General features: G+C 42.9%; 1 protein-coding gene across 2 annotated transcripts in view; it reads left to right on the forward strand.

Annotated features, from left to right (window-relative positions):
- The window catches only part of LOC147722440 (aromatic-L-amino-acid decarboxylase-like), a 592,216-nt gene that overhangs the window by 442,402 nt on the left and 135,466 nt on the right, over positions 1–14,348 (forward strand). For both annotated transcript variants that reach the window (XM_086964962.1, XM_086964963.1), the window contains exon 8: positions 6,353–6,447. In XM_086964962.1, the coding sequence (XP_086821088.1) occupies positions 6,353–6,447 (95 nt within the window). The remainder of the gene's footprint in view (positions 1–6,352; positions 6,448–14,348) is intronic.

The raw sequence follows: 14,348 nt of genomic DNA on the forward strand, positions 1-14,348 counted from the left end.
AGGATGTAGATAAAAAATCAGTAAAATTCGGAATCGGACAATCGGTATTTACCGAATCGCTATTCCCCATTCATTCCTATGGGCCTACCGAATCGGAAAAAACCCAAAAGTGAAACTTAAGTAGGCAGCCAATCGGGTGCTACCACCCTCCCACTCCCTACCAGGAAGTGGCTACACAGGCAGCTGCAACTAATTAGAAGCTTCTGGAGAGGCAGTTGGAGCAGAGCTGAGTCCCTGAGCAGCAGAAGGAGTTTTGTGCACTTTTAAAACTGCAAAATGGCAAGCAGCAAAGATTAAAAGCAGCCAGAGAGGAGGAGGAAAATTAAATTCAGCAGCATGGAGCTGCAGGTCCTTGTTGAGGAGGTGGTAAAGGTGTACCAAAAATTGTTTGGCAGGCAGACCCTCACTGTGGCAGAATCTGCCAAAAGGAATCTCTGGCTGGACATACCTGATAAGGTTAATACAGTTGGAGTGACAACCAGAGACACAGAGGACCTTAAGAAGAGATTCTACGACCTCAGGAGCCAAACAAAAAAAATTGGCTGAACTCCACAAGCAGGCAAGCAAAACTGGTGGAGGCAAGAACCCAGCACCCCTCCTAACTGACCTTGAGGAGATGGTGGCTTCTACCATTGAACCTGACAGTGTCTGCGGACTGGGAGAAGTAGACAGCTCAGCCAGAGCTGCAAGCAGAAAAGGTAAGACGCATGCTCAGCATTCCCCCCCCATTCCATCAACCTTACCTTTACCCTTTGTGGCCAAGTGAACCCCAGTCCAGTACTGCTAGCAATATACAGGAGCAATGCATCATGGTACATGTAGTTATGGAATGTAAGACCATGTCAAACAGCACAGCAACCAGCAAGTTAGGGAAATGATTGCAGAGAGAATAAAGCTTAAGAAGTCAGAAATATTTTATTGTAGTGACTGTGAGACAGTAGCGCTCAGCTAATGTACGCTCATACGTCCACAGGTGACACATCTCATAGGCGTTCCCAGGAGACTGAAGGCACGGCACCATAGAGGGAGGAGAGTCATGAGCCAGGTCCAAGTACACAGAACGTCTCACAGGATACAGGTGCACCAAGTAGCCAGCCTCCTGCACAAGACGCAGAAATGGCTCCAGAGTCCCCTGAAGGATCACAATCCTCTCTGTTGCTGTCATCCCCAGAAATGCCAGTATCACAGCATGAGGCAACACCTGCATCACAACCAAGCAGGAGGCATGTCGTGTCCCCACTTTTAGAAATGGAGTCATCAGCAGGTGACATGGAGGGGTTAGAAACACACACCTTGCCTGTGGATGGTAGCTCTGCCACACAGCAGACCAGTGCAGAGGTGGCCCATACTGGGTCAAGATGCCGCAGAGTCCAAGAAAGCAGTTCATCTGCACGTGTGGAGGGTCCAAGTGTGTTCCGTGGTTTGGAGGGGAGCATGGTGAGAATCCAGAGGATGCAGGGAAAAGCCATCTTGTCTTGCCAACGCCAAATGAGGTCCCTGAACAACAACATGGGAGACATAGGAAAGGGCATCAGGGAACTAGTAGAGGTCAACAAGATTATGGCTGCAGTTATTCACGAAATGACCCAATCGGTGCAGCTGCTATGCACCAAAATGGACAACGAATTAGCATCAAGGCGCAAGGAAAGGCAGCGTGTGCACCAACAAAACAAAGAAATCAACCGCCTGGCCACAGCCACATCCCTGCTATGCAGGAGAAGCATAAACAAGCAGGAGGCTGTAACCCAAAACAGCAATGAGGTCACTAGGGGCATGGGCAGGATAACCAGTGCTCTTGAGGCGCTGTTAAATGCCCAAACTGCACATACTGCTTCCCTGGATGTGCCAGAGAGTGAAGAGAGCACAAGCAGGAGCAGCATGGCAAGCTCCCTTGTCCCAGAGACCAGGAGTAGCAGCAGGCGCCACGCTGAGGCTACAGGCCAAACAGGAAGTGAGCACAGTGAGCAACATACAACTGGCACTGGGAAGCGAGGACGCAAATGACTATTACAGTTTATGTTGAAGTGACCCAAGACTCACATAATCCAATTTAAATAATTTGTGTTGCACATTTGTGCTTTAGGAACCCACTTAATCACACAATTAAACTACGTTGATTGCATACTCCACCTGTCTGTGTGTTTTTAATTACTTAAAAAAAGTTGTGTGTGATCTCATCCCGTCTGAGTCTGCCATCAGTTGGTGTTGCAACTCCAGATGTGTGTGGTTCAGAACCTGCTTGCTCATCCTCATGGTCCTCATAATCAGAGTGATCCACTTCGTGCCCTTCTTAACCGCAAGGTTGTGCAACATTGCACAGACTGCAATCATCTTGCAGCAGGTGATTGGTGTGTACTGGCAGGCCCCTCCACTCTTATGTAGGCAGCAAAACCTGCTCTTCCACAGACCAAAGGTGCGTTCCACAATGTTTCGGGTAGATTTGTGTGCCCTGTTGTATCTTCTCTGGCTGGGTGTTGAAGGGTTGAGGTAGGGTGTGAGGATGAAGGACCAGAGGGCATATGCACTGTCCCCCATTAGTAACAAGAAAAAACTTTACTCACATGCACACAAACACATCCATCTGCAATATGTATTTCACACAGTGTCTTACCTAGCAAGTATCCTTTGCCAAATTCCCCCGCTGTCAGGCGTGCGTAGATCCCACTGTTTTGGAAGATGTAAGAGTCGTGGGTACTCCCGGGAAATTTGGCTACTAGGTCTGTGATTATATATTTGGCATCACAGATCACCTGTACATTTATGGTGTGGGTGGACTTCCTGTTCCTATAAATGTACTCTGTGGCAGCAGGTGGACAAATAGGTATGTGGGTGCCATCAATACAGCCAATGATGTTGGGGAAATGCGCCATCTGATAAAAGTCAGTCTTTGTCCTGAGCAGTTCTGCATGCGTTGCAGGGAAGCTGATGTAGTGATGCATTCTCTGCAACATAGCGTCTAGGAATTTCTTGAAGAAACGTGACAGGCAGCTCTGGGACACCCCACCTACCGCAGCAACCACACTCCCAGATGCAAGCAGGTGTAGGCTGCATAGCACCTGCATATGGCGTGGGATTGCGTGCGCCCCCGTGGGGTTGGGTGGTCCAACAGTGGGTGGAGGTCCCTGATAAGGTCCAGGATGGTTTGAGGGTCTAACCTGTGCCTTTGTAGGATTTCTGGCTCAGTTAGCTGGAATAGGGTGATTCTCTGCCTGTACACCTGCTCCTCCCTTCTCCAGACCCTCTCTCCTTCTGCCTGTAGCCATAGCCGCCTCGCAATGACATAGAATGTCGCCATTCTGGTGAAACTGTTGCATTTTGGCCCCTTTTTTATAGCCTGCACCTGGTTACCACCTGATTTCAATCCATGGTAAATACAGACTCTTAAATACCGAATTTCATGCAAATTCTGTATTTAAGAGGTTACCTACATCTCAATAGTCATTTGTACCATTTCTTAATTTCCGATGCGGTAAATTTACCGATTCGGTAAATTTACCGAATAAGAAACTTTACCGATTCGGTAAATTTACCGATTCGGAAACTTTATCGAATCGGAAACTTTACCGATTCGGTAAATTTACCGATTCGGAATATTTACCGATTCAGAAACTTTACCGATTCGGTAAATTTACCGATTCGGATGTTTTTGTGTCCCCTACATCTCACAAGCCAAATACAGGTCGGTTAAGGCCGAAATTCGGGATTTTCGGTCTTTACCGACCGGTATTTGGTTACCTACATCTGGCCCTTAGAGTCTAAGAATATTATATATACTATTTCCTCTCTAGTTCATGGAAGCAGGTACAGTGTTGGACTTCATAGGGGTTAGATTGACTATTTCTACTCTAGTCACTAAAATGCTAGGGAAAGTGTTGGATTTTATATCAGTTAGATTTACTATTCCTACTCCAGTCTCTAAAATACTAGGGAAAGTGTTGGAGGTGTTACATTTACTATTCCCACTCAAAACAACACCACAATTGGCAAATTATATGATTTTGGAGGGGTAAAATGTACTATTCCCACACTAAACAGTACAATAGCAGGAAAAGTGTTGGACTTCGGAGGGGTATAATTTGCTATTCCTGCTCCAATCTGTGCAACAGCAGTGGAAGCCTGGGATTTCAGAGGGGGGACATTTTCTATTCCCACTTCAGTTAGGACAACAGTAGGGAAAGTATGGACTATGAAGAAAAATTTACTATTCCCACTAAAGTCTCTGCAACAGCAGGGAAAGCGTAAGAATTTGGAGGGGTGAAATGTACTATTCTGACCACAAACTAAGCAACAGAAGAGAAAGTAGTGAACTCCGAAGATGTTCATTTTACTATTCCTACTGAAGTCTAAGCAGGAGTTGGGAACATGCTTCAATTCAAATACTTTACATATATGAGTAACCCCATAAATGTAGAAAATATAATAAACTCTTAATAAACATATGTAAATATATATTTTATTTTCAATTAATCAAGTTTCATAATCACTATTAATAAAATAATCAATAAATAAATGTTATTCAATTAATAATTAATTAACTTCCCACCCTGCACCCCTACAAGCCTAGTAGTCCACAACTAAAATATAACAAAAATAACTATTCCATAACTGTTCATTAACTTTCTACCCTAGTCCCCTACAAACCTAGCACACCCCCAATTAAAATGTAATGTCAAATAAATAAGTAAATCACAATTTACATAATTATTGATCAAGTAAATAATACATTGACCAATTAAGAATTGTTAATTATTACTTAAATAACTTCCCACCCTATCCCCTACAAGCCTAGCAACCCACAACTTTAATACAACTAAAATAAATCAGTATTACATAATTTACAGAATAACAATCACTTGTTAATAAAAATGATTAGTTCATTAATAATTCGTTTTTTACGTCATTAACTTCCCACCCTATCCCCCTACAAACCTTACAACACTATAAATTAATATTAACAATTCAATTAAAATTCTAAATCACTTAAAACTATAAACTATATATAAAAATACACAATCAATAGTAACACAGAATTAATATATCAACTAAAATATATTAAAATAATTAAAAAACAATATTTTTTACAACCATATTATTGAAAATGATATTAAAAACAATATTCTTAATAACAATATTACTTACCTAAAAAAACAATATTACTGACAGCCATAATCTTGCTTCGCAATATTTTTGTGTCACAATATTTTGTTTCTGATGTTTGTGTCTCCCGATATATACAACTCGATATTTTATCCAAACACCTTTATTTTGACTAATGAACTTGGTCAATAAGATATCAAGGCTTTTCTTGCATATGATTGGATCAAAGATTGGTTTGACAAAACAATTTAATGAAAATGCCAAAATCTAATACAAAATCTATTTAAAATTGATTTACTAGCTAACATTTTATACCAGTCTGGTCTACCATTTGTGCTTGGAAAGAATTATGCAAATAAGTTTATGAAGATGCAATAAACTGTAGCTTGTCATATATATTCCATCATTTCAAGAAATAGTTGTCATGACTCAGTACACAGAGCATCCACACTTCACAATACATGCTTTTGAAATGTAGAAAGTTGTCATTTGTTGCTTGCAAAATCAGAAACTTAACACATCCAAATGTACCATGATGGAATAGCTCTAGCAAAGGGGTGTGCACATTCACAGGAACCAAGAGTTATCCTGATGAGATTTTCTGCTATTGTTCCCTGTAGAGAAGCACATTTATTTATTTGCATTGTGCATCGTGGATTTCCTCGGGCCAGATTTGAATTGAAATACCATAAATTTATGAACAGTCACATAATCTAAATTTATTTGCATTCATGGCTATGTTTTTGATATACTGCACCAAGATTTTGTCATATAGAAAGCATAGAACATCCGTGGTTCTCTGATTCATAATTCGTATGCATACAGTCTGACGTCTGCTCTTTAAGGGTTGAACACAATAAGGCCAGAACGCTAACCTGAAGTGTGTCAATCATAGGCGAAGCAGCTAGTTAAAGATAGGTACAACATTCCTGTCATAAATGGCAGGTCATTCCCACCTCACTGTATATCACACATTTTCGCTATGAATATCAGGTCTAATAAATGATGCAAGTTGGGTCATTGTCAGCACCATCAGAACAATGCAGGTTGGATCTGCTTCATAATAGTGTTTTTATATCACCGTCAAAAACAGCAGGAGAAGACAAATGTGCTTTCAGCTGACAGTGTCTGCAAGGTTTTTAGCAGAGTTACCTTAACTGGACAAGATAGAATGAAGCAACGAAGAATACAGCAGACCAACTAACTAATTTACATTTTTCACGAGCTTAACTGATATATATTTATTATATTGCAGGCAAAGAAGAGAGTATCTGGTTGCATGTTGATGCTGCATATGCTGGGAGCGCTTTTGTGTGCCCAGAGTTCAGGCATTTTATGAAAGGAGTTGAGGTAAGCAAAGTTTTATGAAACTCAGAATAATGAAAATGCCTCAACAGACTATTATAGAGGCCTCTTGGACTTTTAAATCTTAGTAATAATAAAACTATTGATAGAAATCGTGTGCTACCAAGCACACCCTTTTATTGTAAAAATTAAAATAGTAAACTACTACTCACTTTCCCATTACTGTTTTTTTTATAGCTTTGTTGTGTAAAGAATCTGGGATTTCGGTTGACAGAGCAGACGTTCTTAATGAAAAATGCCAATACCTTTACATAGTTGATAACAGTTGTCATTTTTGTGACAGGGCCACACAAAACCTAATAAAATGATGCATGGGTCATCATTTTACTACAGAATAGGCACGCAGCTGTTCATGTTTCAAACACATTTGAATGAGTGCATTTCTAGTCAGTTGCTCTAGAATATTTCTCAGTTTAAATATATGGAGTGGTGGTTAATTTCTGAAGTTCAAAAAGTACTATCATCTTCCATGGACAAAGCAAAGACATATAATTGTAGATAAGTAGGTATCAACAACAGGGTTATTTTCCAAGAGGGTTTCATTGACATCATTGACATCCACAGAAAAGCTTGAGCTGTGTTTGATGTCACTTGGAATCCAGAGGTCCTAAACATCCATTTGCTGACACCCACACATGTATCATTTTATGGTCTTTCCCCCTTCTCCATTGCCCTGCCTTTTAAATGATCCCAGGAACTAACCTTGGAGGGTGATGGGAGCCAGTAAGCACTCATATTAAATATAATCCTTTCTTTGCATCAGTAGCCTTTTGATAATCTTCCAGGGCACCCAAGTCATAACTTTCACCTCCCTCACAGCTAACCTTCTTGACTACCTGAAAGCCACAAAAATACTTGGTGTGTGGTGGCTCTTCCCCACACCTCCGAAACATACCTGTCTTCCTGCCAAATACCCACTCTAGCTCTAGCCTTCTCTCCACAACTACACTGCTTCAAGAAGCAGCCTGTTTGGCAGTGGATGTCACACATATCTACTTCTGAGCAGAGCAAATATCTCATGGAAGAAGGCATGGTGTTAGATATGGAATTCCTGGATGTCTGAAGTATTCGCCCAAACCAGGCAGGAACCACCACAGTAGTTAGTATAAACTAACACTAAAAAATTACCTGTGCTCACCCTCTGGTAGCTTGGCACAGAGCGGTCAAGCTTATCTAAAGAGACAATGTGTAAAGTATTTGTGAAACACACACACAGTAACACAGTGAATACGCCACAAAAAGAATCATACATTTCTACAAATAGTGGTCTGTATTATTAGCAAAATGAGATCAAAGCAATAAAAATATCACATATATTTCTCAAGACATGCACAATTAAAGAATACCAAAAATCATGGTTTTCAATAGTTCTTGAGTGCCGAAGGGTCACTCACATTCAAAGTGTTTTGTTTAAGGTAGGCAAAAATGCAAGATTAGCAAACTCTGCAACGCCAAAAGAACACTTACGTTGGATGGGACAGTCACGGTATCTCTAACCGGTTTACACTATCCGGCACAAACAACAGACGAGTTGGAACAACATGGTCCGCAACTGAGGCAGACTCCGCCGCCTGTCATTGGGAGCATGGAAGCTGTTGGGACCTCCAGTGTCTGCTATGAATCCATACCTGCTCTGGGTGCTGAGAAGAAGGGAAGCCGGTCGCTGGTGTCGGATGGCCCAAGGTGGCTGGGGCGGGAATGATGTAGTTGGTGCACTCCACGTTGCCCAGGCAACACGTTCAAAGATAATACAGCTGATCCACTTAGCACTGAGGTGGAGGCACAGCTCTCATCTGGAGTCTCCACGTATAGGGCACAGATGTGGGGGACCAAGGGGTGTCAGACTCACAAGGTGGAGCCTTTGTATTTAGAGCAGAAAAGCGCAGAGTATAAAGATGTTTCAATTGCTGGAATCAGAGTTCCCCGGCAGTGCCGGTGCAGGAAAAAGTATTTGGTGACCCTGAGACTTTAAGGAACAGGAGCCAAGTCATCAAGCCATTGGAGAATACTTGTAGCACAACAAAAGGTAGCAGACAGCAGGCCAGCACACAAAAACATGTCACACAGTAGCAGTGCCTCCTGGTAGAACAGCAGTCCTTCCTAGAATGTGCAGATGTAGAGCCACCAACCTCTGGTTACAAGTCCCATGCAGTGTCTGAAATCAGGCGGTCAGAGCCCCAGTACTTCTACCCAAAGTGCCTTTAAAGTAAAGGGCAACTTCAAAGGAGTTCTCTGAATTGAACAAGGATCCCCATCAACCTAGTCCTGTCTGCTAGCCTATCGGTGGGGGGAGGGGGGGTTATCAGTACCTTGTGTGTGGACAGGACACTACCTATTCAAGTGTGGTTTGAGCTCCTCCCACCCATCCCAGCTCAGAAAGACCTATCCGAATGCAGATGAATGCGGATGCAGTTGAGTTACCTGTGCAGTGGCTGTCTAGAAGAAATGCACACATGTAGCTGTCACCCAGCCCAACCCAGGTGAGACAGGCCGTCAGGCACATAGAGCAGTAATTGCAGAGAAATGTTCACTTTCTAAAAGTGAAATTTCTAATAGAGTAAAGTTAAATCCAACCTCACTTAGGATTTATCAAGTCCATTCCACACATATGAAACATCAAAAAGCTACTCCTCTCTGAACAGGAATTATCACTTAAAAATGTATAAGGAAATTCCCAATGCTCATCTATGAGAAGAGTAGGCCTCGCAGTAGAGAAAAATGAAATAGCCTGTTTGTCACTACCAGGACTTAAAAAACACAACCGTGCATGTCCTATCTTTCCTTGCATAGCACCCTGCCCTTAGGGCTACCTACGGGATACCTTAGGGGTAACCTAAGCGTATTACTAGGAGAGTTTAAGGCTTGGCAAGTAGTTTTAAATGCCAAGTCGAAGTGTCAGTAAACTGCACACACAGGCACTGCAGTGACAGGCCTGAGACAGGTTTGAAAGGCTACTTCTGTGGGGGTACAATCAGTGCTGTAGCTCACTAGTATAATTTAATATACAGCCCTGGGTATATGGTATACCACTTTACAAGGCACTTACAAGTAAACTAAATATGTCAATCAGATATACACCAATTACACATGTTAAGGGAAGAAGCACATGCACTTTAGCACTGATTAGCAGTGGTAAAGTGGTAAAGTGCTCGGAGTCCTAAGGCCAACAAAAAGATACAGCAAAACGGGGAAGTAAAAAGCAAAAAGATTGTGGGAAGACCACCTTAAGGATGCTATATCTAAAACATGGGTAGCAGCCACTGAATAGCTTCTACACCTTTCTATTACACAGAAATTAAAAAAGAGTTACCTTTTCCACTCCTTGCAGTGATGTAAAACTTAAAAAAATGGAAAAAATATATTTCTGCTCTCACTAAATAGCTTCTATGAAAGCTGTTGACTGCCTATAAAAATATAAAGGAGTAGGCATCAAAAAGCGGTTCATATTCTACCCAGGGGTTTCACGAATTGTTGTAGACTAATAAAGGAAAGTTTAAGTTGTGGGTGGTGTCATTTGAAACATCAAGGTGGTGTCTAAAATTTCCATATTTTGCGTGGTATACCCTCAGATTTCTTACTTTCACTGTTTTTGCTGGCTTTAGGGCAGCTAACCAGTGGTGAAGAGTCTATGCTCCCCCATTTAACATAATAAAATTGCATGCTAGGTACGGTTGCGGGCAACGGCGGACACAGTGACCGCACTACCCTGCTGTGTTCCCTTCGTGTTTGTTTCAAAAGACAATCTGGCTGAGTGTGCACAAACTACTCCGGAACTTTGGAGTGGTGCACCACTCGTTATTAAAAGACGGTTGGTCAAGAAGTCGATAAGTCATATGTTCTTGTAAGAATTGTCTCGATCAATCCTTTATTTTCATAAGTGTCCCAATCCAAAAAAGCCAGCAAACACGTCTCGTTCATAAACAATTAACTTCTTCAGGGCAGTAAGTATCAATATAAAACACATAAATAATATATGTACACAAGCACACACATTCATATGTACATGACACAAGACTTTTGTGACAAAGTAGTGGGCAAGATAACGGAACAGTGGTGGGGAAACATGAGTGGTAATATAAGAGGATTGTGATGCCAGGTTACTTCCATCGCAGCCATCAGGTATGTTACCTTTTGGCCTATCTCCCCACCCAGAGACTCGGCACAGCATTTGTAGTGTTTCTCACTCCCCCAGTTATCAAACGGCACCATGCCTGGTGGGTTCTTATCCCAACACTCCCAACCCAGAGGCTCGGCACAGCGCTTTCACTCCCCCAGACCCCTCACTGCAACATGCCTGGTGGGTCCGTATCCCAGAACTTCCGACCTTGGCACATTTGCTATCTTTTGTATTTTAGACGGAGTACTCGGCACCAGCACTTGCCTACCTAACTTGCCTCGCTTTTGTGCACTACGCTTGGCGGGTTCTTATCCCAGCACTTCCGACCTTTCACTGGTCATGCCACTAGAATGGACACACAGGTTCTGCTCAGGACAGGAAGGGTTCTGCTATCTTGGTTGTAGGCAGAGAAGGGCTTTGTGTGATTGTTTGCAGCAGAACATACAGTAAATGCTGACCTCCTGATCAAGCTACTGGGACACAAGAAGCTACACTAGGCCTTTCCTTCAGGTGCCCAGCTAAGCTGACCAGTTCCAACTGAGCCTGTCCTGGACCCTGCTTCTAGACTCTGCTGGAGTTAATCTTGACTCCCAAGTTATGTTACCTAGGTCCCGAACCCTTGACTGGTGTCAAAGTCTACACCTCCTAACACTTCCTGAAACCCGAGACTTAGAACTTTTTGTCTCAAAGACCCAAAAGACGATGAACAAACTGCCAAGGTTATCTGAAGAATGTACATCTCTGCTGGCCCAAACATTCAGGTTGCTACACATCTGACCTTTTCTGCAGCACCAAATCCGATTCAGCTGGACCTCACAGAGATGGTATCAGGCCTCATGGAGTCCATCTTATCTACAGCAGCCCTGCCCTGCTGGAAGAATCTAAGCTCCTGAAAAAGTGACTATGTCCAACCGTAGATATAGTCAGGGGGAGAAGGTGCCAAAAGTAGCCTGGACGCAAAATTCTTAACAAAAACCACAAAAGGGAGAGTCAGGGGAAGATGATGCAACACTACTATCCCCACGACTTAACAATACACACAAAAGAGGTAGGCTGCCAATATTAATGCAATAAGCAACGAAAACGTGGTAGATTGTGGAGATCTAGATTCTGTAAGCCATGTGAAGTCTCAGTAGGTCTAAAAGGCTATCCTTATTGGAAGAGGATGCCTCACACACAATATTGCGTCACGCTTCATTATAGGCATACTCTACCCACCCTGGAAAGATGGTACTAACAGGGCAGACTCAACCTCTGCAAAGACTTATGGTGAAAGGAGATAGTCCTTTTGGCCTATCTCCCTACCCAGAGACTCGGCACGGCATTTGTAGTGTTTCTCACTCCCCCAGTTCCCAAACGTCACCATGCCTGGTGGGTTCTTATCCCAACACTCCCAACCCAGAGGCTCGGCACAGCGTTTTCACTCCCCCAGACCCCTCACTGCAACATGCCTGGTGGGTCCGTATCCCAGAACTTCCGACCTTGGCACATTTGTTATCTTTTGTATTTTAGCCGGAGTACTCGGCACCGGCACTTGCCTACCTGACTTGCCTCGCTTTTGTGCACTACGCTTGGCGGGTTCTTATCCCAGCACTTCCGACCTTTCAACGGTCATGCCACTAGAATCGACACACAGGTTCTGCTCAGGACAGGAAGGGTTCTGCTATCTTGGTAGTAGACAGAGAAGGGCTTTGTGGGATTGTTTGCAGCAGAACATACAGTAAATGCTGACCTCCTGATCAAGCTACTGGGACACAAGAAGCTACACTAAGCCTTTCCTTCAGGTGCCCAGCTAAACTGACCAGTTCCAACTGAGCCTGTCCTGGACCGTGGTGCTAGACTCTGCTGGAGTTAATCTTGACTCCCAAGTTATGTTCCCCAGGTCCCGAACACTTGACTGGTGTCAAAGTCTACACCTCCTAACACTTCCTGAAACCCGAGACTTAGAACTTTTTGGCTAAAGACCCAAAAGACGATGAACAAACTGCCAAGGTTATCTGAAGAATGTACATCTCTGCTGGCCCAAACATTCAGGTTGCTACACATCTGAACTTTTCTGCAGCACCAAATCCGATTCAGCTGGAGCTCATAGAGATGGTATCAGGCCTCATGGAGTCCATCTTATCTACAGCAGCCTTGCCCCGCTGAAAGAATCTAAGCTCCTGAAAAAGTGACTATGTCCAACCGTAGATATATTCAGGGGGAGAAGGTGCCAAAAGTAGCCTGGACGCAAAATTCTTAACAAAAACCACAAAAGGGAGAGTCAGGGGAAGATGATGCAACACTACTGTCCCCACGACTAAACAATAAACACAAAAGAGGTAGGCTGCCAATATTAATGCAATAAGCAACGAAAACGTGGTAGATTGTGGAGATCTAGATTCTGTAAGCCATGTGAAGTCTCAGTAGGTCTAAAAGGCTATCCTTATTGGAAGAGGATGCCTCACACACAATATTGTGTCATGCTTCATTATAGGCATACTCTCCCCACCCTGGAAAGATGGTACTAACAGGGCAGACTCAACCTCTGCAAAGACTTATGGTGAAAGGAGATAGTTCTTACATAAAACTTACAGGACAAAAATCTGGATCCAATTAAATCAAAAATACCTTCAGGTGCCCTGGTTATCACCTTTAATAGTGAGGATCTGAGGTACCTTAAAACCAAATACGTTGATGAACCCTAAAGAGGGTATTTCTAATCCATCTCACAACAGGCCAACGTGTTTCTGCCCACACAAAGAGCCAAAAAAGTCTGGGGAATTCGTCAGGGATGTTGGATACCAACAAGAACAGAATAAGGTGTCCCCTATCTCCCTACAAGCTAAAGTGGGGGAGTACACCTAAAGTGTGCCTAAGTGAATCCTACCTGGGATACTCTGATGCGCAACTCATCATATACCCTAGATTAGATGGGATACCATAGATTCAGTCAGTGAATCAGTGGTCGAAGTGCATAAAAAACTGTATGGGAACTTTGATGGAGCATGCAGTGGAGCAGGATGAGTGATCCTGGGTACGTGGTCAAATGTGTGGCTAAAAAACCCAAAATATTCTGTAATTTTTTTCTAATCATTCAACTTCAGGTAACTACATATAAAATAACACACAGCTAAATGAAAATAAATGAAAGTTATCTTAATCAGTGGGAAATGCACTATCGTATATTATGAAACCTCTATTAGTTAATGCACTGCACCAGACAGCCACAGAATTGAATCCTGGTTGGTTAAGTGGAGAATTGTGACATGTGTATCTTTAGGGCTACAAGGTCTGAATCAGTGAATGAAAGCACTGTGAACATGTACGCCATTGTGTAAACCTTGAATTACACACAGTGTAAGAAAAGCTGATACAAAATGTGCAAAAAGGTTAAAGATAAAAAAAATCTTCCAAAATGTAGATTTTAGCAGTACCCAGACTGCATGTACTTCAAGTTGTTTCTATACCTATCTTTCAAAAGCACTCACTTAACAGCTTAGCTGGAAGCTCCCTTACAGTTGAGCACATTTACATTTCTTTCAGGGAAGCAGGCACCCTGGCAAGAAGGCTTGTTCATCTTTCTTCCCCTCAGTTTCACAGCACTGGAGACTCCCTGCCTTACAAATTAAAAAACGTATGGACATGTCCTGCCCATCATCCCCCCCTCCCATAACCCCCCCTCCCCACTTCGACTGCTGGGGGTAATCAACTTCTGGCGTCTGAAATGTTGGATACTTGTGCTGAGAAGAACCTTGATCTCACACAGAGAGGTCACACAAATGTGCCT

The sequence above is a fragment of the Lissotriton vulgaris genome, chromosome 4_1 (genome assembly GCF_964263255.1).
Source record: "Lissotriton vulgaris chromosome 4_1, aLisVul1.2, whole genome shotgun sequence".
In the NCBI taxonomy this organism is placed as follows: domain Eukaryota; kingdom Metazoa; phylum Chordata; class Amphibia; order Caudata; family Salamandridae; genus Lissotriton; species Lissotriton vulgaris.